The 27,723-nt window shown below is 42.4% G+C and overlaps 1 protein-coding gene across 2 annotated transcripts; it reads right to left on the reverse strand.

The window, feature by feature from the left end:
* Window positions 1–99: 99 nt before the first annotated feature.
* On the reverse strand, window positions 100–27,604 carry LIMA1 (LIM domain and actin binding 1). 2 transcript variants are annotated; one of them, XM_086768804.1, is made up of 11 exons: window positions 27,542–27,604; window positions 23,807–23,942; window positions 21,101–21,146; window positions 18,605–19,063; window positions 13,098–13,206; window positions 11,506–11,666; window positions 9,084–9,191; window positions 6,709–6,766; window positions 5,855–5,970; window positions 2,750–2,883; window positions 100–2,334 (listed from the first exon to the last, which is right to left on the reverse strand). In XM_086768804.1, the coding sequence occupies exons 2-11, from the start codon at window positions 23,923–23,925 to the stop codon at window positions 1,332–1,334; spliced, it is 2,313 nt and encodes a 770-aa protein (XP_086624930.1). In that variant the 5' UTR covers window positions 23,926–23,942; window positions 27,542–27,604; the 3' UTR covers window positions 100–1,331. The 2 variants fall into 2 exon arrangements, with proteins under 2 accessions (XP_086624930.1, XP_086624931.1); XM_086768805.1 differs by lacking the exon at window positions 9,084–9,191.
* Window positions 27,605–27,723: the final 119 nt, after the last annotated feature.

Below are 27,723 nucleotides of genomic sequence, written 5' to 3' on the forward strand. Positions count from 1 at the left end.
ACTGTCTTCCAGAAGAACCCCGGTATTTCCCCCATCTTTTCCCATGGTCCTTTTAAAATGCTGCCTCTTTGTGAAATAAGTATAAAGCAGACTTCAGACTTAAATTTTAATGTAAATGACCAAACTTTATTGAAGGTTTCGTAGTTAGCAAGACTGTTAAGAAAGCAGAATATTTTACACCTCAAGTATAGTTAAGAGCTAATTCTCATGAGAATACAGTACAAATAAAAGCTAATATAAAAGGGCATCCTCCTTCCACTGTTCAAGATTTCATTATTTGTAAAATAAATGAAGTCAAGTTTAAAAATGTACGAAGCTTCAATGCTAGCAATCAAAGTTTCACTGTTCATATGGTTTTATTCCAGAGATTGTTGCAATGCAGCATAATTTCACAGCCATAACGAAAAGATTTATGGCAACTTGATACAAGTAGGATTTCAAAGTTGTCAAAAGGCCTTAAAAATATTATCTGCAGTTTTAAATGAATGATGGTGAACTTCAAGTAGAAAAAAAAAGAAAAGACATCAAAACAAACAAACAAAATCCTACTTCAAATGCATACAAAATGCAGAAGTAATGCCCTGCAGGCTACTGCAGAAGTGTTGACTTGTCCTCAAAGAGATCTGTCAGTCAGCACAGCTTCTGGATAAGCACTAAAATACGTATGTTCCAGCAACGGGCACACCGTCCCAGCTGCACAGACAAAAATAAAGGGAGTAGGGAGTCTTCAACTCATCATTGGCAGTTTTGAGAAAGAAAATCATGTTGCACTCAGTTTCAGATGCTTCAGTTGGATGCTAAGCACAAACATCAATGTTTTTATTATTTAAAAAAAAATCCCAGTTGTGCCCTTTACATGTATTAAAGTGCATTAAGTTACCGTTTTTAAAGCAGGCCAGAAAGTCCCTTTGAAATTGGTCCCTAAGCACTGCAGTAGCATTTGTAGTGGTAAAACTTGTGTATTACAGAAAGCCTCTTTCACACCACCGTTGTGAGTACAGAGAAATTCTGTAAATTGTTAGTGAAATACGTACTGAAGCTCAAAAAGGATAAGACGGTAGGAGTACAGAGGAGTTCTGTTCTCATGCTGTGGACAGAGATTGCCTGTTGAAGCTATCCCACAGCTGGATACTTGTTTCCACGCCCCTAAATATACTCTTAGCAGGCTTCCAGAGTATTTTTCTAGTTGAGATAATTTGTACGTAGGATTCCCTTAACGTCGACGTGCAGTATAGCATCGCTTTCATGGAGGACAGCTGCTTGTTAAAGCTAAAAACACCGATTTTAAAAGGCCCAGCACCTTGCAGCAAGTTTTCTATTAAAAGGCCAATTTATTCTTCATCATCATCTTCATAGTAACGATTCCTTTTGATCTGTTCTTCCACAGATAGATCTTCCATATCTTCACCCTCCCAGAAACCAACATCTTGGGATTTGCGATTTTGGTTAGGAGATGATTCCTTAGCAGTCACGACATTGGCTAAGCTGGAATGTTTAGGAGAATTTGGTTCAACGAATTCTTCATTTGGAAGTTCCTGCTCTTCCATAGCATGTTCTTCCTCATCGGTCTCTGCATTCACCTGGCCATTTTCTACAAAGTTATGCTCTACTGTTTTGGTACCAGGCAATTCCCGTTCTTCCTCTACATTTTTCTCTTCAGCGATCTGGATGTTCCTATTTTCAACCTTCTTTTCCTTTTGCTTTTTGTCCACCATGACCTCTCTCTCCAGTTCCTCACTTCTTTTCAACGTGTCTCTCTCTGCTTTAGAAGGAGAAGATGAATTCTCTGTTTTATGGCCTTTAACAGATACTGTTCTAAACGAGGCTGCTACTGTAAAGGGACGACTTCTTTCCTTCAGTGAGGATGATCTTCTTAACTTCTTGAGATCCAGATCCACATCCTCCAGCACATCTGGCTTGGAAATCTCTTCTTCTGGGGGCCATTTGGGTTTGAATACCTTGATGCCCTCATCTAAGGCACTTCCTTGAATACTTTGGTCAGATGGAGGTGGCCAGGCAATCCTGAGCTTTTTTGTTTCTGCTGGTCTCTCTTCTCTTTCAGGCAAAGCTGAAGCTTTTGCTTCCATACTTGCTGCCAGAACTCCTACTTTTGCAATTGGGGCATCCTCTACTCCCGGGCTTTGCGGACTTTCTGTTGCATTTACCCCATGGACAGTTTTCTCCTGGGATTCTTCACATTCAGTTTTGCCTGCCCATAATTCCTTATGCTGTTTGTGTCCGAAACCTTCATCGTAATTGCCTTTGGATTTGAAAAGTTGATTGAAGTGAGGCTTGCAGTAAATATTGCCACGCAGAGATGCATATGTCCCGAGACTGTTCAGGAAAACAGGAAGTCAAATATTAGCGTTCTGTGTCTCAACCCAGACAGGTGTATATTTTAGTTATGTTCCGGAAGAGATTCAATATCAGTCTTCCAACTGTTTAGAAAAGACAAGCTTACAGCTTTCATGAGTTTGTACGGCCCTCTTTTCATATGTCAGAAGTTCTTTACAAAGTTGGACGTTATATTTTTCCACACATAAAATTACATAAAGAGTTTAAAAATAGACTGCATCAAATGCAAAAGCCACTGGCAGAACTAGGACTGTGTCACCACTCCTACACTCGTCTCCAATTCACTGGATTATGGCTGCCTTCAGCTCAGCTGCTCCTCAACAGCGTCTTCCTCAGCTGCTGAAGAGGAAAGCTACACTTCCCAGGCAGCAGCCAAACGGAGCAGTGTGTTTACCTGAGTTTACTGTTGCAGTAGGAGCAGCGGAAACAGCTGATGTGAAACACCTGCTGGTTGGCAAAGAGCCTTTCCATCGGGTACACCGTCTTCTGACACCCAACACAGGTTTCCTTCATTGGCAACTGAAATTTCTACGGGAAGAAGAGAAAGCTTGTTAACTGGAAAATGAATCAACTGCTAGTGGACTTGGCTTGGGTTCATGCACAGTTTCCAGAGTTCTCAGAAAAACTGCAGCAATTCACTTTCTGCAACTCAATGCTAATTATGGTAGAGTGGGTTCTGGTGGGCAACGAGGGAGGAAGAGGCTATGGCAGGCCCACAGGATTGCTGTGGCTTGACAGTGAGCCAAGATTTTGCCCTCGTGAATTCCACAGCTGAAGCATCACAAATTGAGCAATGGTTGAGAAGGAACAATGACAATACTAGAACTCAGTTACAACTTTGACTGAGCCAGTTCGCAAAAAGCTGTCTAATCTATTTCTGCAACCTCAATTTTTCTTGATAGGAAAATGATGAAGGAACATTCAGGTAGATTACAGTCAGTATGAGACTTACCAAAGTCAAAAAAGTAGTGCAGAAAAAGAGCTGAAAAAAACTCAAAATAAAAGGTAGAGGGTGGGAGGGGAAAGGAATGGAACAGGCTGCTCACCAGTTTGAAATGATCCCACTTTGGCTCAATGCTGTCCTCTCTTAAGGAGAAGAAAATCATGTCAGCACAGATGCAGGCAGCAGGAAACACTTCTGACTTCATTTGTAAGCAATTCCAGTTGTATCGCAAAGAAACTATACTCAGGTTTCAGGACATGCAGCTCTCAAATTTGCTCAAGACTTAAAGCGAGCAGGGCTTTGAGGTTAAACAGCTACAATTGTTTATGTGCTCACTACGAGGATTTCCTGAGAGTTTAGTGCAAGGGTAAACTTAAATGCTAAGGAATCAAGTGTCACTGCTGCTGCATGGGAGCAATTTTAGATTTTGTTTTCTGACAGCATCAAGGAAGCAAGGACATTGTCAGTGAAAAAAGGTCACTTGATGCCATTCACTTCTTGGAATCCGGGAAGCTTGGCCAATAGGGAGGACACTTTAAAGGCAAAAATAAATAACTTGGAGTTGAAAAACTGGCAGTCTCAGGCTGCATGTTGATGATGACTACTTTAGCAACAGAGCAAAAGAGTGCCTACGCTCCATACCATGGGTCTGCACGGACACATTGATATTGTAGCTTATCTTTGACAAAAAATTACCTGCTACGTACTTACTAAAAAGCTTTAAGGAAAAATACGATGGCTAAAGAAAAAACAGGAAGGTCACAGGAAGACATAATTACAGCAATTTATTTATAACAGACTAGAAACAATGGTTAGGCAATGAAAGTTACAATACGTGAGGGACAGATTGCCGAAGACAGCGCCAGCTGAAGTCAGTCTGTCACAACCATAAAGTCTGCTGCCAATTTAATTCCAGTTTAATAGGTGTTTTGATTTTGTTAAGGCATTGCTTGAAGTTGTAGTACATTAAAGTTCTAATTATGACAACTTGACCACCAAAAGTTCAGAGTTCCTTTTGAAAAACATCCACAATTTCTATGTGCCAAAACTGCACATAGAAATCCACATTCTGGATTTTGAGTCACTAAATGAAGTCTCAAAAAACGAGAGTTTACCAATGCAAACAAAAATCTCATCATACATGCTTGCCACAGGGAGCAAGGCAGCAACAATTTGTTTGCCCATCAAAAAATAACTCTCCCTGAAAGCTTAGTTTTGGAAGATGACATTACGGTGCTGGCATGTGCTTCTGCAATGTACATCCCCATCTAAGAAGAGGAACTTACTTGTACAACAATGAGCCCTATGTCTGATGGAGAGGCGTTTTGGGGTGTGAAGAGAAAGAAATTCTTTTCCAGGCATACTACAAATAGGAGCTACAGGAGGAAGGCGAGGCCCAATAAATATAAAAAAGCTTGAGAGAAAGCTGAGAGTTGAGCCCACATTAGGAGGGAAGCAGAAGGCAGGAGTAGAGGTTAGGAACCAAGAACAGGAAACAGAAGCTGGAAGAGACAAATAGGAACCTTACATGAATAAACAGCATCTGGGTTTCTATGTCAGCAGTGCAGCATCTAAAGCAGTAACAAGGCAGAGAACTAGAATGGTTCTAATAATACAAAGAGATAGCACAGAAGAGCAAGACGCATCCGGTGCGTGTATCTTGTATGCTGTAACAGACTGAGATTACATAGGCAGCTCTAATTTCGCATACTGCATTTACACTCCAGAACACTAGGAAGCCACATCTCACTGGTGTTCGTGAGGTCAGTGCTGTTCCTCTCAAAGATGGGGAAAACAACAAAAGCACAGTTGTTTCCTCAGGAGTGAGCCAGGAAGTCTGTGGCTGCCCAGGGAAAAGGCATCCTAACTCCAGACAGCACACGTGACAAGAAAGTACAGTGTGGTCAAAATGTTCAGCACTGCCATTTGTGTGTCTAATAAGATTAGCAAATACACTCCTACCCAAGAAGTTCTCCGTCTGCTTTATGCTTTATAGCTCCCGCTAAAGAAAATCTAACATTAAGGTCTTTCTATTTCGAATGCTAAACTCAGTCACCGCAGTGCCCTTACTATTAAAGCTGCTACCAACTGCAGTTACCTTGGGAATAGCTGGAAGAGGAGGGTGGAAAGCCACGTCCCAGCCTCCTAAAAGCTCTGAAGATCAGAATCAGGACCTCAGTGCCAGCCTCCAGGAGCACTGGTTTTACAAGAGGCATAGACAAGCCCTGATACGATCCCTGCTCAAACCGCCTTTCCCACACTGAGGAGAAGCAGACTGCCTCTGTAGCAGGGGCACGCTGTTGTAGCAGCAGCAGGGCAACTCCCAGCAAACAACTCAGACTTAGTCTTTGAAGAAAAACTGGCAGTTTTGAGATGCTTTTCCATTCTGAAAAGTTCCCTCATGAACACATTCTGACGAAGACGGATCAGATAGCGATACCGTTACTGCCAGACCCTCTATGACCACACTGGTTGCATTAAAGCTTTTCAATATTAAATGGAGAAGTTAGTTGGTTTTAACAGTCACCAATGTTTGAGAATAAATAGCTGCTTTACCTTCACTGCTTTTGGCAGAGACGCATCTGTCTGGCCAGCTGGTTTAGAACCAAAGTTCTGCTGCTTTGTGCTGACAGGTTTCTGAACTTCTGACTCACTCTCCAAGTTTTGTCCAACTGAGGGAGCAGAGTAGGAAGAAAAGGCAATTACAGTGACTTTAAAACCATGGAAAGCTTAGGCCCATAAAACTGAACAGCAAGCCCACCAGCTAAGGGCTACCACATTTTTTCTTGAAGATCTGCTGTTACACCTTTCGATCTAGATATTTAAACATGATCATTCTACTTTTCTGATTTACCAGGGAAGTTAGGTTGATACGTAAAGGAAACTAATATACGGGGATCCGACAGCTAACTTCCAGGAACTGTTCTTAATTTCTGCAAAGTGCTCACATGTGGGCTTGAATTTAGGTGTAAACCTAAAGCAACATGAGGATGTACTTAAGTACTTTAATGAACAGAAACTTGTCTACCTTTGGACAACACCAAAGACACGTGGTAATTGTCCTGCGTTCATAAGTACTTCAGCCCATTGACTGATGTAGTAGTTGCCAGAGCTATTATTTTAAGTCCAAATGGTGAGGAAGCTACACTTAAATGTGTTAAATCAGAGCAAACGAGTTACAGATGTCTTAGAATTACTCTTGCAAATGAACTTCTAAACCTGAAGGAAATTCCTATAAAGTTTAAGTTAGGCACAGGACAGATTTTTAGTAAAAGACAGGGTTTTATTGGGTTAAATTCATCATTTGACAGGACTGGTCTTAAAGCACCCTACACACAAGTGGTAGCAGAGTTAGCGCGTTTCCCCAGCTATGTGCTTTACTCTTGTGGAAGCAGGAGAAGAGTGCTTACCATGCGCATCCTCCAGAAGACCGGAGTGGAAAGATAAGCTGTTCTCACCTACAGAAACCTGCAAGAGAGAGTATTAGACAATGAGCACCTTCGGCCTTCTGAAGTCTGAATAACCACGGCCTGAGTAACACAACAGGCAGTTTGACACTGTAAGCGCTGAGACAGGAAGACACCGTCCTCACTGAGGTGCACGTGAACTACTCGGCGTTCCGTAAGGCACAAGGCAGAGTCCAGCTGACTGCCAGGAATGTGAGGCCTTGCTATAAGATAGACGTCCTCATAATTTTTCAGCTCTTACAACATTCAGATCATCTGCCATAGTGTTCACACACACAGTCATCGTATTTTTGTTTTCCCAAACACCTGCAGCTTGTACGCCTTTATCTGTTAGCCTTCAGAAATCCTTGTTGCGTTCGTTGATGTACCTCCCAGGCTTTCTTACTTAGAAATCCCTTCACACCAAGCAGTACACATTCACTGGAAATCGCATGGCTCTCTCCAACATTTGACAAATCTATGACATTTAAATATCCAGCAAAGACAGTGCTTTTAGGGAAAAAAAAAAAAAAAGGAAAAAAAAAAATCTGAATTTTAAAAAAGCTTTTGTAGAACTAGAAGTCTGCTGTTCCCAGGTTGGGACAAACATGTTGGACCCATCTATCCTGCTCATCCTTCTTCAGATACAGATTAATATTTTTGGAAAAAAAAAAAAATTTGGAGAGTTGGATATAAACCAGTTTCAGATACTAAACATGTTACAGATAAAGCTCTTGATGTATATTTCTTTATTAAACTTGGCAGTAGTACTATTAAATCAAATAGCTGGAAGTAGCTACACTGAGAAACGAAAGTACTGTAACAAGATTGACCACAAATCATCACTAATTCACTTTAATGATTGAAAGATCCATTGCAAGCAACTAAATTTTGCTAATTAATGAGGTAATGAGGAAGAAAGTTACATATATATTAACATACTCTGGTCTACTGAAAAATAACTGTAACAGTAGTATGCTGGGAAGTACATCAGCGTGTTCTGTGGCTGTTAGCCTCACACATCTGGCTGCTAAATCTTTCGTGGATTCAGTGTGAAAAATGACACAAAAGATGAGCAAGTTTCTTTTGTTTCCTTTTTGCCAGAGGATTCCTGTTTCTGACATGTACTACTAGTAGTTTTAATTAGGCGTATTTGCAAAGTTTGTCACATCATTTCAAAAGGACAGTGCTGGCTCTCAGTATTCTTTATTGCACCTGGACACTTCAACAAGGAACTTCACAATTACAGCTGAATACAAGAAATTTTATTCAAATCTTCCATTCAGCAACAGGGTTGTATTCTGATTTAACAGGTGTTCTTTTAATTAACTCACCTTTTAGCGAAAAGCAGCCTGGACCAGTTGAACGTGAGGCTGCTCAGCTGTCAGTGAGGAACAGCTGAAAGCCACAACTTGGCCCCTTGCCCAAGAAAGGCTGGAAAGCTCTAAAAGCCCTCCTGGCATTAGGCTGCCACGTGTTCAGAATGGCTGCAATGCACAGTACCCCGATTATTATTCAGCTGCTTTTATCCTGTCTGCTGTCCCCAGTTTAGTATACAAATGCTTGAGTGTGCTTTATTATCTCTAACTCACAGAGTAATTTAGTCTCAATTTACAGCTGAAGCTCAAAACCAGGAACGAACCCAAACTGGCATTCTTAGTTACCTTAATCAAAATTTAGCCACTAAATGCAGAAGAAACAGTGACAAATTTACTTGCATCACACACAGCTTCTCATGGTTTTTTGGTTGTTTTTTTTTTTTTTAATGTGGTTTCTTTTTTGTTTTATTTAAAAAAAAAAAAAAACAAGAAACCCCCCAAAATCCCAAACAATACTAATGTCTAGCTGTGAATCATCTTTTTACAGTTAGGGAACAGGACACAAAAAAGTTTAGGTGGCTCCTTCATAGTCATAAAAAATTCATGTCAGAGTAAAACAACAACAAAAAACCAGAACTAAACACCCCCACAAAACCATCTGAAGTTTCATCCCTAGTCAGTTACTGAAGGCATCAGAAAAAACTTGAAGGATTCTGCCACACTATGGCCATGTCATTACTGAGAAGACAGGAGAACTCTCTAAGAAAACTTAAAATTTGTCTCTAGGTATTCTGTTAAACTGCTTAAAAGTCTTCCATGGTGACTTGCTAGCTTATAATTCAGATAAGTCTAAAAAAATAATTTAAAAAAATGTCAGGAATTTGCAGCATGTAAACAATCTGTATCAGCTGCTTATATTCAATTTCCAGATGACATGTGGAACAAGTATATCAGCTGTGCTTCTGCAGCTAGTTCCACTTAAAGTGAAGTCCTTCCTCTCCACCAGCACGAGCATCTTACCTTCTCCCCATCCTGACAGGAAATTGAGTCCTCAAGGCTTGGTGGCATATTCTCCTTCTGTTCAGATTTGTAATTCTTGAGTTCACTTTCACTGGCTTGAATCTCATTCTATAGAATAAAGCACTTGAAAGTTGACAGGTTCTTTTCCCCTAGGAAAGTACTTGCTTTCTGCTTTTCTTAAAATCTTTTTTAAACTGTTTTCCTAGTACATACAGTGATAAGTAAGGGGCATAAAAATCTATAGAAACTTAGTAAGTGATACATTCTAATGAAGAAAAAAAGATGGGGCTGTAGAATGCTCTGTGGACGCAATACCAGCATTTTTCTAAACCACTCCTTTTCTCTACTTCCAGATTCCTGTTTAAAATCAACTCTCATTTCCCCTGCTAATTCTGTATCTTCCTTTTCCAGAAATGTTAACTTTTCATTTGAAATTACAACTATTTCACGACAAGCACCGTGTAATTGAAAAATACAATTTGACATAAAAGCAAATCCTACCCTTGCTTCAATACTGGTAAAAAACCTAATTCTGTTATTTACTACGATTTTTGTTCTTGTTTCAGATTTTCACAAAAGAATCTTTCAGACTTAAAAAAGAAAAAATCCAGTGAAACCTCGTGTTTCTTTAATCGCCACAGGCTACAAGATAATTGGAGAAAGACTCGTGCCTTCTCTGTAATGTGAAGCAGCCAAAGGCCATCACCAGCATCTTACCGGATTTTGTAAACAGGTCTGCACAAAACCAACCCCGTCTAATAGGTATGTAGTCGAATGTTCGAATTTTAAGGTATCGCTCTCTAAATATGCTGTCCATCAGCTCTCCCTCCCCTCCCTCCATCACTTGCAATGCTATAGAAATGGCTGCTTCTTAGCCCTACTCTAACCAACTGTAAGAGTGCCTATCAGTTTTAAGCCAAGTCTAATTACACCACAATGCCCTCAAAACAGCTGTTCCCAAGAGAGACTATGGCTTTCCTTTGTAGCACAGATGCGACATTTTAAGAGAATGGAAGTACAAATACCACACTACCATATCAAAAGAGCCCTAGTTGCTTTGTCAGCAGGGAAGGAAGATTTCCAACGGTTATGGCTGCTACTGGAACACAGAAGTAGTGCAAACATTGGCCTCAGGAACCGTTGTTTGCTCCATCTCATGTGCTGCCCTTGTCGATGACTCTATGTGCCAGGCCAGAATCGAAAGAGATTTTGCCAAACGGAACATCATAAGAGCATCAGGCTGGACTGACGCTCCAACTGATGGCCTTGGTAATTCGCAAACAAGAGACTCAGGAGCCATCTATGGTAAATCTCTTGCCATTACGACATAATTTAGTGGGTCAGCTACCACAGCCACAAACCAGAAAAGGCAATCTAGCAAACTGAATCCAGGCAAGAAACAGGATGCAGAAATCAGCAATTAGCAGTTAATCAGATTTGTTGCAATGGCTGCAGTAGCTTCCCGTTCATGCAGTGAAGTTTACTCGACTTTCCTCCCAAGGGCTGGAGAATTAGACTCACTCTGCATATGAAATTCCAAAATAATTTCAGCTGGTTAGAGACCTCTGCCTCTCTACAAAGATATCCAGGAAGCATGCACTCTTCTAAAGCTTAGAACCATCATTTATGGCTTTTGTTTCCAGTACAAGTACTTAAAAAGGCCTATCCTCTTAAAATTTATCACTCTGGTTAACAGAAGTCATACTTAAGTAATAAAGTTCCCATCATTAAGCAAAAGTATCAGATAGTTCCAGCAAATGTATTTAAGCACTTTTTAATGAAAGCTTAGATTCTTGCAGTCTCTTCAGCTGCAATACTTTACTACGATTCATTAATTGCTCATTTCCAGATCAAATATAATCAAAATTGGCATGGGTTCATTCACTGCAAGAGCCTAATTGGATGCAGATAATGGGTGAGAAGACTTGAAGGGAGGTGAAAAGCAAAAGCAAGGAAAACTGACTGGAGATCCCAAAGCTGCAGGACAAGAGAGCCAGGTTCTACATACTGTATGACATTGAAAGCGTCCATCTTACTGTGCCTCAGTTTTCCCTAGCTTATAGCCAATGTACAACGTAGAATTGAGTTTGTTTTTTAGAAAAATAATAAATGCAACAACAAAAAACATGCAGAGAACTACAGATATGCAGAAGGGAAAGGAATGTTTCAGAAGGACCTCAGTCAGGGTGCCAGCAATTAATTCCCTGGAAAACTTTCAAGATTATCTGAGGAAGATGCAAATACTTATTTCTTCCTGCAGAATGCAGAGGCAACTCTTCATTAGAAATGACTCCTATGAGCACAAGGGATTTTCAAAAGAAAATCTTCAAATCTTCAAAAAGCCTGGTTTCCATAAGATCTTCTTTCCAGTGTGAGGTTGGGACAAAAATTCACTTCTACACAAGCCAAAGAACAGACTTACCGTAGTAATGAGGCCTGTGGAACTGCCCTGCTTGGACACAGCTGCCTGATACTTCGCCAGCCTGTCCTTTATTGAAGTTTCTGATAAGCGAGGCATCTCCAGGCTTTTCTTGGTCTCTGCCTTATCTGGGCTGAGTGCTGGACTAGTATCGACAAGATGCCCTGGAAAAAAGAACTACCTGAGTAAAGGGTGACTTTCAGGAACACCAGCAGACCTGTCTATAGAAAGATTTACAAATCCCATCCTTTCACCACTCCCAAGACCACAGAAATTCCAGATCTGAAGGGCACAGAAATGCTTCAGTCAAAGGTTTGTGCTCCATGTCTCATAATTAATCCAGCTAGTTTCAGAAGTAGCGTATTCACCAGATGAAGCGTCCAGCCAGTGGTCTCAGAAGGAATGAGAGCACACAGTTTTAACACTGAAGATTGTTTTGCTGTTATTGTCAAATGAAAGCAGCTGCTACAGTGGCTCAGTGGGAATATACATCATTCCCGCAGAGGAATAGTTGTCAGTCTTTTGGGGAAAACATGGGAAGCGAGGAAGGAAGTCTCACCTGCCACTTCCATCTTCTCCATGAAAATAATTTCTTGTGTGACATGTTACACATGAGGATCTCAAGAACAAGTATGTTATGAAATAATTCAGTTTAGTCTCACGGGATCATCTGAAGCATCTGTTTTTACCTCAAGAGGAAATAAACATTTGGGAGCTTAAGTCTTTGCATAGGTGCAGATCTCCTGACTCTCGGAACTACACCCCATTACTTGCCATCCACCTTTCATTTTTGCTGTCAGATGTGAGACAAATCGGTTTAAAAAGCCAGCTCCTGTGACTGCTCTGCTGTCTAACTTCCTTATGTAATGATTGGGTCTAAAGTAGTAGCTTAATTATTCAGTAACGAATGATTAAAAAAAATGACCTTTCTCTAGCTAGTGGCCTTGAACGACTGAAAAGTTGTATGAATCACTAAGGTCCCTCTTGGGGACAATAAACAAATGTAAGTAGTTCTTGCCATTCTCTGCAGTATTGCCCAAGTAACAACACAATGTGCCTCACTAAGTAGTGGTAATATTAGCTACAGGCTGAAAACACAAAAGATTCTAAACACTTTGTTAGGAAACAGTCTCCAAACATATGAAAAATACATAATTTTGCTCAAGTCATAAGGCTTGCTGTAGTTACCTGTGTCTGGACAGGGTAGGAAACACGAGAATTAAAGCCAGAAGGGAGACATGTTGTCTCGTCTGTCTGTTCACTGCTTTCTAAATCAGTTTGACTGTTAAAAGTAGGTCTAGGATTGTCCTAGGATTAAGACAGAGCAAAAAAAAAAAAAAAATAGTTCCATTCCTTAACTTGCTGGTTATCTCCTGTGCCTTGCTTTCCTGTGCTTAAGAGTACAATGGTTTACAATTCACAGCAAGACTTAATTCATTAAATGCGATGCTCGCATGAACTTTACAGATGGAATATGGCTGCACTTCCTTCCATTTCTGAAAAGCAAAAGTTATTTCCATTGTACTGGATAAAGTAGTTCTGTTTTATAAACTAAAAAAAATCCCAAGCAAACCACAACCATGAGGTGTACTGACCTGATGTACTATGGCTCTTCTCTCCTTGGCCAATATCAAAGTCCTCCGAAGAGAGGCTGTTTTCAGAAATCCTCCTCCCGACTGCTGTCTTCCTCTGCTCTCGAGGGACCTGGCAGAGACAAGAGCCACCTATCAGCTGCCTGCACAAAGATTGTTGCGTATAATCCTTTAAGATGCACAGGTGTCACTAGCAAATCTGCTTTACTGGAATAAACAAGTCTAGCAGGTGACATCTTATTTAACCAATGTAAGTTTGATCACAGAATACCTGACCCTCTGTCACTTGGAAGCTCTTGGAGAGGTCAGTAGATGCCCTTTGACTAGTTATCTTTGTTGAAAAGTCAGAGAGCCACAAAGATCAGATTTTTAGGCATGTACCACTGCAAATACAAACCTTCAGTCCAGATTTTTGCATTTCATACCATTTCTTTTGAAGCTAATGTTCAAGGTCATTTCATGAAGATTTAAAAGCAGAAAAGGGATGGAAGGAGCAAGCTATCAAAAATTTGCATAGATTTTCAGCAACAGAAAGAAGAATAAATACTATTGTAATACAAGTTAAAGTTATTTGTTTTGGTTTTGATAGCTCATGCGTTTGGTACCAAATAATTCCCTAATTAGGTCTGATAAGGCTGAAGCTTAAGCAGGAGAGTGCTAGAGATAAATATTCTCAGATATCCAGGATAATCACTATCTGCAAGGCTGCGGTGCTGGACAGGGTGTTTTGTAGCACTACCACACAGATGCTCTGGCTGGCTCAATCAGATTTGATACTCATTTGTTGAGACCAACTCCCCAAAATCTAATGCTCAATAAAAGAAAACCTGAAAAGAAATTTCAGCAGCTTTGATAAATGCTTATGAAGTAAAGAGGGTCACTTGGCTTCATCAAGATAGGATGTTTTCACAGCTGAAAGGCTATAAAAATACTGTAAAATATTAGAAGGTGATAGATCTTTGTTCCCTCCCTCAGAAGAGTTAAATCACAGAGCCAGCTGGAAATTAAGATTGAGGCTAATGTAGGGAAAAAGCCAGGTTTGGCAAGATGCTCCAACCACACATTCCCGCCCCCCCCCAGCTTCCAACAAGTTTCTTATTTGCTGGTCACCAAACTGAAGGAAATTCCAAAGTTTTATTTTAACAGAACTGCACTGTAAGATAATCACTGTGCAAAATCAGACTGCTCTGGCATACAAAACAGCAACTTTACCAGGAAAGGAAAATGCAGCTGGAAAACCTCTTTTTCCATTAGCATGGGAAATATTTTCTATTTCTGTGGTTTAAGACTTTGGTAACTTTTCTTACTGGAAAGGAGCTTAGCTATGACAAGTCTTTTCCTTCCATTGAGTGTGTTGATAGGTTCAGTTTGGGAGTGTCTGCACACTTGTAAGGACTTGCAGATTCTTCATTCTGTGCACACTGTCCTTAGACGATTCTCATTCAGCCTCTGTCTGCTTTAACGTCACCTTGAGCCCACAAGTCTGAAGTTCTTACAACTCAGAAATCTGTCGTTGAAAGGGTCTAGCTTTTGACTAGTATACAAATAAGATCATTATAGGCAGAATACACTTGAAGACAAGATCCTTGGACGATGAAAAGAAAACATGTTTATTAGCCCACTTGAAACCCCTGATTATTTTATCACAGCCCTGGGTTTATTTTCTTTTTATTTTGGGGAGGGGGTTTGTCTGGTTCGGTTTGGGTTTTGGTTTTTTTTCTTAATAATATTGCACCACACGTGCAATATTATTAAAAATATTGCGTTTTCTGTGTTTTCTTGCACACAGCAGGAGTGACAAAGCTACAAGTGAAAATACAAGTTTGTGATATAGACACATGGGAAGTTTAACTGGCAGCAGAGTGCATAAGGAAGTTTTCACTACTAGGGAACAAAGGTCTTAAAATTCAAGTAATTTAGATCCAGCATCTGGCATTCCAACCTCACTGAAAGAAACCATCACCACTTTTCAGAAGAAAACGACAGTTAGAAATCAAGACTGGAAATTTCTGGGTTGCCTCTTCTCATTCTCCTTTGTTTCAGAATCTCATTTCCATTTATTTTCACTGTAGTCTTTCTCCAGTTACATCATGCTGAACTGCCCTCATGTTGAGAAGACAAAGAATTCTCAATTATCACTGAAATTAATTATTAAACAAATTAAACCTCTAAATAAGAATTGGCAAAGGGCCAGCGTGCTGTCAGACAATTATGACAAGTGTTCAGTTAGGAACTACCAGGAATTCTGGATCAGGGTCCAACACCTTGATTTTGTGCATGCATCTAGATAAGATTTTCTTCCAAGCAACCAAAAACCTCCATATTTTTACCAGCGGCACAGGATTCATTATTAATCATAAACCGTTTCTCCTTGACTCTGTAGGACCTTCATGGAGGCTGGTGAGTTCTGAGTAAAGAGCTTTCACCCCTGGTTGTACCACCCTGCTGTGGAATCCACAGGAAGAGTTCAGTTATCAGAGGCAGCCATCTCATGGCCAGCTGAAACAGACCGAGTTAATGAGTACTCCAACTGTCAACTGAATCACCTCCACAGTCCTGCCAGCTCCTCTCCTCCTGTCCTCTTTGCCACCTCAGACATCCACAGGTATTCATTACAATTTCACCGGAAGAACTTTTCTGTTTATAAGTTGTATAACACAATTAGCCTCGGTCTTTAGAGTAAAAATCCCAAACATCAAAATACAAAAGCTTTAGAGTTCAGAGATATTTCTGTACATGCCCTAGTACTAAAATCTACAAATATAAAGTCAATGTTGTGTAGATTTTATATCAACTGTTTTATATTGTGGGGAGAAAAAAAGCAGAGTAATAGGAAAAAGAAATATTTAACAAAGGGAAGATGAGGGACTTGCCCATTACAATCAACAGACTGACCAGCCGCAAGTAATCAGGGTGATTATGGCTCATGAAAGGTAACACCTTTTGTATGAAGGAATCCCTGACTCCCAGCCTTATGCCTATGCCCCTCAGTTCCCTTTACAGCCCTGGCTGGGCCACAATTCCCATCCCACAGTTTCTGCTACTTGCAAAATGAGATAAAATACTCCTCACGTCTGGAAAGCCTCAAGGTTGTAAGACAAAAGCGGTGAGTGCACAGGTGCCACAGAGTTAACAGCATTTTGCCCGGGGCACAGAGCTGTCGGGCAGAAGACCGAATGAAAGTTACATCTGTTTCATTCTGTACCAACTGTGTCAAGTGTGACCCTGCGCATAAGGTTGGCTAGACCAGACAGTAAGTTTTTGCATTAAAGGAAAAGCAGAAACCAACTTGGACACAACTTTGTAAGAAGTATTGCAGATCTGCTTGCTCTTTCTTTTCTTCTGATCTTCTTGGGTATGCTTTTGCTGTCACTTACAGGAAGAATTCTTCACAAGTGATAAAAGACCTGATGTTCAGTCTTTGCGTAGTGCTGAACCAATCTAGACTGACATGCCTGCCTCTAACATGGTTAGCCCATTTTTTTCCATGAAGATGCAATTAAAAAGATCTGCTTTGTATCTAAATTGCAGAAGACAGAGCAAGATCTGAATGAATAAATTAATAAACTAGGAGGTTTTGCTTATAACTCTGAAAATGAGAATAGGTTTGTTTAGAGTGGGTGATTGAGTTCGGAAATCCAGGCTCTGATCTGGATTCTTGCTACAGACTTGCCCAGCAACCAGGCAAGTCATTTTGTCTTTACTGCCATGAAGTCACAGCCGTGTTGCTACTTAGTTTACACAGATGGTTTGTCAGCAAAGCTCTCACAGCACTTATACCTTAAGGATGAAGTAAATACCAAGGTAAATTGTTATCTTTCAGCTGAAGCCTTGCCTGTGCTTAAACCAAGAGTTTATCAACGCACAGAGTTCAGGAAAAGCATAAATGGAGAGGCAATCGCAGAGCTTGCAGTTAGCCAGACTTACACCGTTGCTGTAGTTGCTTCCTACCTTAATGAAAAAGACCTGTGTCCCGATAGCCCTAACTAGCTTCATGACACCATCCTCCAGACCTCAGAGGAGTTCCCAGAATGAGAGCTCTTACAACAGGCCTTTCTAGTTACAAAGACACCCCCTCCCCCCACAGTTAAACTTTAGAGCACATTTCCCTTCTAAAATTAAAAAGTAACCAGATGAACTTGGAACATAATTTGAATCTAACCTGAATAATTTCATACCTACTGCATGGTATTTACTGTGTCCCGTCGGTTTTTAACAATATTTGATTACTAAGCTTGACAGAAAGATCAGTTCCAGATTCAGTCATCCCCGAAACAATTTATTCCCCAGGCTAAGATAAAGTTACGCGAAGGCCATCTGCAAAACGGTACTTTCCTGTGGAATCCTGACTGATGAATCCTACAGAGTTCAGAGAAGCGCTATCAGGAGATCACCCGCCACAGCCCGCCCTTCCAAGGGACAGGACAGCACGGGCAGCTCGTACATAATGACAAAGACTACAAAAATCTACACTGTGAAATTACTATAGAGAGACCCAAAACACACTTTAACACAGAGGTGCTCCTCCACAGCCCTTAATTGTTAGACATTTAAACAACTTTTGTAGAAAATTTGTTTGTTTTACTCAATACTGCAAGAAAACCACCCGCAGTAAAACAAAGCCAGAAGTATAGGAAACTATGAGAAAACTGGAAAATCCACCGGCATCAAGGCCTCAGGACTATGTTGCAAGTCACTAGCATATGCAACTCATTTTCTAGTTAAGCAATTCTCCCCCGGGACACACAGTCTGCAGTCCACATGCAGGATCAGATTTCATGAGCAGTTGTAGGAAAATGCAAGCCCTGTGCATTTGCAAGTCAAAACGAGTGAAGGCAGGAGCTTGTCTGGCTATCTCTGCTTATTTTTCCCCGTAAGGAATTTTTTTCGATAAGAAACATTTGTTAAAATACAAAGATGAGAGAATAGCAAAGAAAAGATGGGAGTTTTTGCAGGACTTGCATATCTCTCTCAATATGTGCATATGTGTGACTCACATACTGATATGGATATAAAAAAATCTCTGAACTCTGGCAGTATTTCCATCTCGACTGCAACCACCCGAGACTGTTGAGCTCACTTCAAACAGTTACTTTTTCTTTTATATGTATATTGAATATACACATATGTATTTTTTAACACAATTCATGTTTGCACAACTCATCTTAATCTAAAGACAAGATATAAACAATCCCAACTTGCTTTAAAAAAAAAATCTTAATAAACTCCATACTTATTTTTCTCTCTGACATTGTACCCCTTTTACAAGCAAATTTGTTTTACGTCTCCAGTGAGCAGTCACAAATCGCCACAGCTCCAAGCACCCCCCACCTATCTGTATAGCTCAGATACGTTATTAACAGCAGCTACGTTATGTTTCAACTAAAACAATGAATACAGTTATTTGCAGAGTCAATAGTTCCGCGCCACTCCCTCCTGGGACTTTTCCTGATGCCCAAGAGGGAGCGGAGTTTTAGTTTCTCTGAAGATCGGAGGGGACAGATCCTTACCTTGGTCTGAGCCGCTTCACCCTTCTCAAACATCATCTTGAGCTTGTTCAGCGGAACGCTGTATTTCTCGATCTTCCCCGAAGAGTCTGTGTTCTCGCCGGCCTCGGGCTTTTCCACCTCTCTGGGCTCTCTCAGACAGTTTTCCATCTTGCTGCTCTCCGGTGGGAGGCTTTGGAGCTTTCCGCTGTCACCAGCAGGACCCTGCAGCTGGCCAGGGGTGCCCGGAGGGGCCTGGGCGGGGGATGCGGCACCGGCCCCCGGGCTTTGCTCCGCGCCTGGGGAAGAAGCGGGGCTGCTCCCAACTCCCAGCCCGGGGCTCGCGACCTTGTGCCTCACCTCACCGCAGCTGCTTCGGAGCGTTTCCTTCCGAGACTCTGTTCCCAGCGCCGGATTCTCCCACTTCTTCTTTAGTACACTCAGATTCCCCCTTTTAAAATGAAGGGGAAGATTTTCTGTGTTCTACAAAGAACAAAAAGTTAATTCCACTTAGATGCCTGATGAAGCATTAAAGCACTTCCTTTCTATGCGAAAGGAAGTTAAAGGCTCAGTGCTGATCTCAGCCCTCGGCTTTTTCAGACAGCTGTGAATAGTTACAACTGTGCCACATGGAGAAAGCATCCAGGATAGGAAAGGAAGGAGGGGGGAGAAAAGTCAGGAGCTAAAGCAGGAAGTGAGCAAACAGGATGGCCTTATAAGGGAAAAGGGAGTCAAGCCCTAATGAGTTAAATGACACACAAAAGGCTTGAATCCACACATGAAGCAAAGGGGACCAAAATCTGCACAAGGAGGGTCTCCAGTCCTGGAGCAAGCGAACACTAGCAAAAGCGGCCACAGGAGAGATGGCTGGTGTGCCAAATGCTGCAATGTCTTCCAGCTGGTTCAGAAGACAACAATTAGTTGTCTTACAAGAGGCCTTCCAAAAAACTACAGATGAGCTTTCAGAAACCACTACTGTTCTGGAGTTATGTATCTATTACCAGTTACCAGAAGTGGTGTAGTTACAAGAGATCTGTCTTCAGTATTTTATACCAAGCAGTAAAAGGCTCAAGCTAAGCACTGACCACAACAAATGTCTTTTTGCTCCCATTTATAAATACCAGATCATTGCCGGAATTGTTCTTCTATTTCACTCAACACACTGAAAGCTTTCATCAGGAAACACAGGCACACGCGCTGCCTTACCGCTGCGAGTTAGACGGCAATAGATGGAGCAGCAGTACCCCTCATTCAAGTGCTTTTCAGACAAGTTTTGCTTACAAGTAGTTACCTCTCCCCAGAGTAACAGGGCAGCCCATCTTTGATTCATTCCAATCCAATACCTGCCACCATTGCATTTTTGCTCTCCCCCCCTTATGGAGACCACTATGTATCGAACTCATTGCAAGTGGAACAGGTCTGCAAGGCTTACAGGAATTAAACAGGATTAGCAGCTATATTAGGATTTAAATCTCTCACCCTATTACTCTTCTGGTCACATTTTGAACACTGCTTTGCAAATTAATTTGAATCCACCTAGACTTCAAAAAAGATCAGCTTGCTTGCTGACTGTATTTAGAAGAAAGTACTAAAGTTATAAGGCAAATACTGTAACCTAACAGAAGGACTCAAAATTGCACAGCCTGTTTCCACAGGAACACTTCTGGACACGACGCCTGTGGAGTCCTGGCATAGTTCATAACACAGGTCATTCCTGCTTGGGACTTGCCTGCTCCCTAATCACACAAGCAATGACGAAAATGTAAGACTGGAGAGTAATTTTTATAGTGCTTATTTTATCACATCTGTATCCTGAACAGAAAAAGAATGACTCCCCAAGCATTAAAGAGATCAAGGCAGCATGGTCTAACAAAGACTTACCTATATATCCTGAAAACATTGCTGCTTTTTTAAAATAAAATTTAAACTGAGGAGCTGCTTATACACAGACCTGCAAGCTTAGTGCCTGGTATTTCAGCCAGGGTCCCCAAACCCCAAAACAGTAAGCGCAACGTAGTTTACGGGGGGAACGCGAGGCTGTAACAGAGCCAAAAAGCATGGCTCTCCCTCATCCAGGGGCATTCTGAACCCTGTTAGCCACTTCAGAGAAGATCCCCTTAATGGATTCTACAGCTATCAAAGATATACACGTTAGATTTCAACTTCTTTTAAGCGGACTTTTAAATTTAGATAAGAAAGGAAGAGGTACCACGCAACTGCCTACAGCTAAGAACAAAGAGGTGGATATGCATGTGTTGTGGTTACCTCATTTTGCCTTTTGCTCAAGAGGTGATTCAACATATAGCTTTGGGCAAAGCCCTTGTTTTTCTTTCCTTTCGTTCACACTGGGAAAGGGTAGGGGGAATGAGTCAAAAGCAAACACTATGTCTAAGCCAGCTTTTCTGTAGGACACATGGCAGCAACTTTGATATTCCAAAAAGCGACTGTCACAGAAACATTGCAGTAGGTGATTGTTCTGATTGCACACTGCTGCTTATTGCCTAGGAAACAAATACTTACACTTCGTTTTTTCTCAGCAGTGGCTTCTTCAGCTGCTTTCTGATACCTTTGAGAAAGAGGAAAGAGAGAGAAAAAAAAAAAACCAAAACCAGTTTTTAAACAGAATAATGAATGCTCTTGAAGACAGCTGAGATTCTTTTTCCCCACCAAGGATTCTGTGCGCTTCTGAGACCTATCAAATAAAACCAGAGGCTGGAAAAACAGTAGAAAATAGTACTAGAACAATGCAAAGTGATAGTAACATTTTAAATCATTCAGTTTACAATAATAACATACATTAATATTTTTCATTACCTAAGCACTCTGATTCTCAAATACAGACAGTTTACCTTGGAATAGCTGTATTGTTTCCGCCACCCAGCTGTCTGCTGTGCCTCCTTGCAGGAATAACTCAGCTATTTATACAGCAGCTGCTGAACCGTAACAAATTACAGCTTGGCATACGCAGAAAATCTACATAAGTGCCAGTTTATTTTACTATGCTGGGTTGTAAACTGCACCAATTCAGCAGTTGCTTCATGAGCAGCTGAACCATCCCAGCAGTGGAAACAGTAATCACAGCCCTCTGAAGATAAGCCACCCTGGATCATGAATCAAAGTCCTTTAAGAAGCTACAGAAAACTCCCAGCAATCTGCACACCACTCCACTGGGCGTAAGTACACCCACAGCTAGAGCACCCAGGTTGTGCTGATCATTATACCGCGCGAAGCGATTGCACTTTGCTTTTGAAACGCACAAATTAGTCAGATGTGACAAATTTTGCCATTTGTAAGTACAGCTCTGCTTTTCAAAGAGAAGAAACATCACCCAGTGTCTGCTAGTAAATGATGTTTCCGCCCTTCTCATCTGTGGGATCCTACTTTTGATACAGCTGTGAATATGTTACAGGCAGTAAAGGAGACACTAATATCATAATAGCCATCAGCTTCAGACTTTAAATAACTGATATCAAACCATGTATACCATGGGCTCAATGCCTTCTAAGAAAAAAATCTTACGTGCAGATACTTGCTCTATTGCTAATTTTTTCTTTATAACAATTGATTTTTTTCCTGCTATGAACAGTGTGCTCCTATGTAGATTTCTCCTCTTGTTACACTAAACAGTGGACAAATTGCACCCTTGCTTGTCTCTGCTGTATCAGCTGCATTTCCTGTACAGACTAAAAGCTGCTAAAGGAGCGTAGCTGCACCTTTTTAATCAATAGAAACATGTTAACCTATGTCTCTGTACTCTAAACGCTCCAAAATTTGAATGAGACATGCTGAGAAAGCAAGTTTATAGAAGAAGAGAGATCAATACTGGAAGAAGCCACAAAGAGAGACATGGCGATGAAAGTCAGGTTCCACACTGGAAAACAAACAAGGACTGAAGAGCCCCAGACAGCGCTCACTCTGTCAGTTAGCCCACCACAGCAGACTGCTGTGGCAATTTGCATGTCTCTGACCTGACAAAACTGATAATCGAAATGCTGTACAGAAGGAAAAAAAATGTTTTCACATACAAATATTTAGGGAACAGCAATTTAAAAAAATTATGCTCCTCACTGTGCCCATCAGTGTTGGCAAAGCCAGTAAGTAGGACTGCGTTTCTCCAAGGAACTGACACTGCTTATGTGGAGGGACCCTACTTGATTAAGGAATAGCAGTTTGGATTACTTCCAGTAAGCCCTTTTCAAAGGATTATCAACATTTAGCAAGATGACCAGGTTCTGTAATCAAGCTTCAATGAGTGAATGAATTACCTTAACAAGAGCAGTCAAAGCAAGCAGCCTCTCCCCAGGACAGAGTACTTAAAGAGTAACGTAGAGCTATGTTTGTGTAAAGTCCAGATTGCAATTATCCTCCCCTATAGACTCCATCAAGTTTCTCCCACACTCAAGATTTCCATACTCCAAAACCTTGCCGTGCCGTTAATACAATAACCTCGGAGAGCTGGTTGCCCAAATCCCATTGAAAATCCAAGCTGTAGTCTATATATTTCCTTAACGGAATAAAAGCTTTTCCAGAAAATATGTATAGGCTACCACCACTCAGCTTTCTCAGTGTATAAAGTATTACTTTATGATTTGACTGTAACCCATCATCCATCTCTCAGAGGAAAGGGAATGGTAATGTTTCTTTTCCACACAAGCTTTGTGAGACATCTGGAAGGCGACATCTGTGAAGAACCTAGCTCCTGTGAAGTTCTCCGATGGAACTCTTACTAGAAGGTCACATCTATCACCCGCAGTTGACAGAATTACCGTTTCTAACTGGTCTCCAAATAACTGATAAAGCATTACTGCTACTTTTTATAGTACCAGGCAGGAAACGCCATGTTAGCAGGGAAACCTATGTAGTTCATGCTTAAGCAGTTAAAGACCATTTCTGATGAAGCAAAACCCGAATGGCAACAGCCGCCTACCTTCCAATGCCGTGCCCCCAAAAAGAAATTGCAATTTGTAGTTTGACAGAAAATGTTCTACTTTATTCTCTGACAGCAGAAAAAAAAAAAAAGATATTATAATTCTGATTGCTGAAACAATATAATGTCAGCAACTAGAAAAACTTTTGCCCAGCACATATTAAACCAGACACTTAAATGCCGACAGAGCTATATTATTTTTAAGAAGCAAAGCAACTGTCAGTGAAGCAGTCATTGTTCAAGGTACCAGCTGTCAACCTACACAGACAGCTTGCGTTCAGCAGCCTCACGGCACTTACTTGGAGAACCTCTCCACAAGAGCTGATGACTTATTCTTGTTGACTAGAGAGAGCTCTTTCGCAGTGATTTTCAAAGACTGTGAAGTCCATTGTCTTCTATTAAATGGGGAAGGCTCCATCTTATCACCACAAATACCTGCTCAGGAAGACAGTACAGCGTCAGTCAATATGAATTATGAGAGCAGAAAAGTAGTTTCACAAAGTGACTCAATACTAAGTCGCCATTCAGGTGCTCTCAGCTTACTACGGTCACTATCTCCTGATCATTCAGTTTCTTGTCTGTCAACTGACTTAAAAAAAAAGGGATCAGATTAAAATTACAATTTCCTCTGCAGATACCATCGAGATGGTGCCCTTGATAAAACACTAGCTACAATGAAAGGAGTGAGAGAGAAGCTGTAGGCCAGAACAGGAGTAAGAAGCAAGCTGTGATTGAAGAAGATGCTCAGGTGAAGCTCTGTATTTCCTATAAACACACGGAATCCAGGAAGCCCTGATGTGCCCTCTCTTGTTCGGGTTTCTAAACCAAATGTGCTGGCATTTATGTAAGAAGGCTTGAGTTATGAAACCTAAGAGGATGTAATGCCTATGCAAACATTTTTCATTCACTCTTGTGGTGTTCATTCTTAACGCAGCAGCCGTTTCCTCTGTGAGCTGAAACAAGTCTTCTGTTCACAGAGGCAGCTGTAAACCTCACGTTGCAATAGCTATCAGTTTCCTAAAGGAATAGTTTTAACTACCCTGTCCTGCTGGAAACAGGAATAGGTTTTGTACCGCTTTTCACCACAGAAGCCAACAATACTATATGAGGGGTTTTTTTACATCCTTAGTTTTCTTTTGTGGAGGAGGAAAGGAGGGGAAATTAATTTAAGGAGTTCTCTGATAAGACAAAAATAAAGCTTGTGGGGCAACGCCTTTCCTTTTTTCCTCTTTTCTTTTATCCCTGGCCTCATATCACACAATGCCTGTAGCAAGTGCACTCACTGATCCTGCAATGTTAACAGCAGGCACGCTGATCTCTTTCTTATATTTTCCATCAACTTATTTCACCAATTCACACCAGTAGGTCACAGAACTCTAGAAGTGCGAGCACAGGTCTGCTTGACCACTAGTCACACCGTAAATGGAAGCACCGTAAGACAACTTGATATAAACAGTCAGTCACATGTAGGAAAGACCACGTTTCTGAATTCCTCATAGGCATATGATGCAGTTGCTCAAAAATGGCAAAGCCTTGGGCTTCTGCAACGCCTCAGACCACAAAGTCTCAGCAACTCCCAGTGCTGAAAGGGGAGCTGTGGGTCTGCAAGTGCCCACTTGGTGCTGGAACCAGAGGAACCCCTCCAGTGCTGCACCCTGCTGCTGCGTAGAGATAAAACAGGCAGCAGATGCACACGTTGCTGTCTTGGTGGATACAGTCAGGAAGAATGGGATTTCTCTAACACTCCCTAATTCACCTGATGTAATGGAGAGAATGACACACCATGCCAGGAGGTGTTTTTTCAAGATAGTGATTTAGATGGTGCTTTTAGATGTGCAGGATGAACTATCGTGGCAAGCAAGAAAAATTACGCTATTTTTGTTGTGATGTTGAAACACACTGAAACTACTTATCAACACTACTTTTCCAGTTGCAGCTTCAGACTCGTGTTTCCCACTTACGGCAGTCTCCGAAGTGCATCCATTGCCCTTTCCAACTGGCAAGAGAAACCTGGACTGCAGAGTTGCTTTCTGAAATTCATGCTTTCTTGAAAACATTTTGTATCACCAAGTTACCCTCTTCTGTTAACCTGTGAACTTCTGTGCAGACTGGCCTAAAGAAGGATGCTCTCTATTTGGCTGGCTTGAAGGTTACTGATCTTTACCAGTCGCACAAATGATCATCCACAAGAAAAAGGATCTCATTAGAATAAGAGGAGCGCTCAATTTTCTCCCTTTTAAAAAAGCATATTGCACATGCAAATAAATACACATTTTGTGATTGCAGGATGTCGTTCCTGGTGTTGATGCCCAGTAGCAAACGTTTAGCATATAGATCCAGTAAAGCCACAGAATACATATGCAGAGATTATAGATAGAATTTACTCCTGAAAAATAATAGTCCATGTTATAAAAGAATTCCGAATCAGCCATGTAATGCTACAGTTTAAGCTTCGGCTTATGATTAATCTTGAGCCAAAACAAGATCACCTGAAGCCCCACTTTGCAGTTTAAATTGCCTTTCACAAGGCAGAGTCAGTTTTGCCCAGGAAACAGTAGCGGGGCATTCATGAGACTTATCCCTTGGCAGAGGGAACAGGTTGCTCATTGACACACACTGTACGTGGAAGGACAGTTTCAGTAAAATACTGAGAAAACAAAACCTAGTTTAATTGCCTGGAAAATAAGCCCGGGTTTGATGCCCAAGCATTCCATTGCAGCTTGTAGTGATCGCTGTTTGTGGATGCGTTTTCTCCCCTGTTGTGTTTTTGTTCAGTTTCCCTACCATTTTCTCCATTAACCCACAGGAACGTTAAGACAATCAGGCCTGGTTTGGCAAAAAATCTCTTTATAAAGGCAGTACCTACTGCTAGGACATTCAAATGGAAAGTTAAGAAGCATATTTGGAATCGCAGTTGGTAGAAAAGACATAAAACAGAACTCCAAGATGCCCTGGAACTTGTGCTCCCACATTTGTAATGCCATTCCACATTCTCAGCACTTTCCCACACAGTTACAGTTTCATCATGTTCAAGCATCTCTGGCCTTTTTTTTTTGCTGCTCCTTCTGAATAATTTATTCCAAGTAATTTCAGGAAATAGTCCCTTATTGTACGTATTAAAATTTAAACAAGATCGTGAGCATTCTGCATATTGCGGTAGAGACAGGTTACGTTGAGGACAGCAGGGAGCCCAGAGGAGGTGGGACAGGGCAGCTGGAGTTGTGCAGGATGCGAAGGAAGGGACGGACGGTGACGTAGCCACCGTAATGCCCCACACCTACCTCCGATAACTTTAACTGCGAGTTTAACTGTAGGATAAAAATCTTTATCTGGAAAGGTCCTGAAAGAAAGACTTTGTGTTAACACCTGCCCTGTTGGCTTATTACAGGTGGTTAGAGCGCCTGCGGAACGGGACACCAGCAGAGACACCGCACCAGCCAAGAGCGGCCAAGGAAACCGCCACGGGCGAGCAGGCGAGCGCAGGGGTGGGCCCGCAGCCCCCACCTCGAGATCCTGACAGCTGCCCGCACGCCCCGCTGAGGCTCCGTGCCCCGCACCACCCGTTCCTGACGGTAACCCCCCGGCCGCGAGCAGCAGCGGGGCGGCGGGACAGGGCTGTGCGCGGGGCACCGCTCGCCCCGGCCCCGCAAAGGAGGCGCTGGGCCGAGCAGCAGAACTGCCGCCGTCCCGGTGTGCCGCCGCCAGCCCGGCCCGTTCCGCCTCGGACCGTGCGCGCCGACGGAGCCCCGGTGCCCCCCGGGGGCGCTGCCGGCGGGGTCGGGCACCGGAGGGGCGAACTGGAGCCCGCCTGCGAGCCTGCCTCTGGGGTGGCTAACGGGCTCCAGGCACCGGCACGGCCCCACTCAGCTCGCACCCCACCACCGGGCTGCTGCGGCGGCCCAGCGCCCGGTGGGAGCCCCCGGAGCGGGTGTCGCTGCGGGCAGCCCCGGCTGGCCGGGCCCCCAGCGCCCCGGCCCCGGCGACAGGGGAGCGCGCCCCCGCCCGGCGGCCCTGCCTCCCCCCGCCCTACGCACCTGCGGCGGCCGGGAGGCGGGTCCCGCGCGCACACCTGTCGCGGCTCAAGCAACGACTGCACCTCCCCGCGGCTGGCGGCGCCGGGCAGCCCCGCCGGCCCCGCCCCCTGCCCCGCCCCGCCGCCGCGGGGCACGCCCCCTCGCCGGGGGTCTTCCCCAGCGCATGCGCAGCGCCCCCGCGC

The sequence above is a fragment of the Chlamydotis macqueenii genome, chromosome 29, assembly GCF_036417535.1.
Source record: "Chlamydotis macqueenii isolate bChlMac1 chromosome 29, bChlMac1.mat, whole genome shotgun sequence".
In the NCBI taxonomy this organism is placed as follows: domain Eukaryota; kingdom Metazoa; phylum Chordata; class Aves; order Otidiformes; family Otididae; genus Chlamydotis; species Chlamydotis macqueenii.

Excerpts from the sequence above, each read along its gene's own strand:
- LIMA1 (XM_086768804.1), bottom strand. The coding sequence starts at position 23,925 with ATGGAGCCTTCCCCATTTAATAGAAGACAATGGACTTCACAGTCTTTG. Across the intron at positions 13,207-18,604 it reads GTGAAGCGGCTCAGACCAAG|GTCCCTCGAGAGCAGAGGAA; the intron begins GTAAGGATCTGT and ends TGTCTCTGCCAG. Across the intron at positions 9,192-11,505 it reads CCACAGGCCTCATTACTACG|AATGAGATTCAAGCCAGTGA; the intron begins GTAAGTCTGTTC and ends TTTATTCTATAG.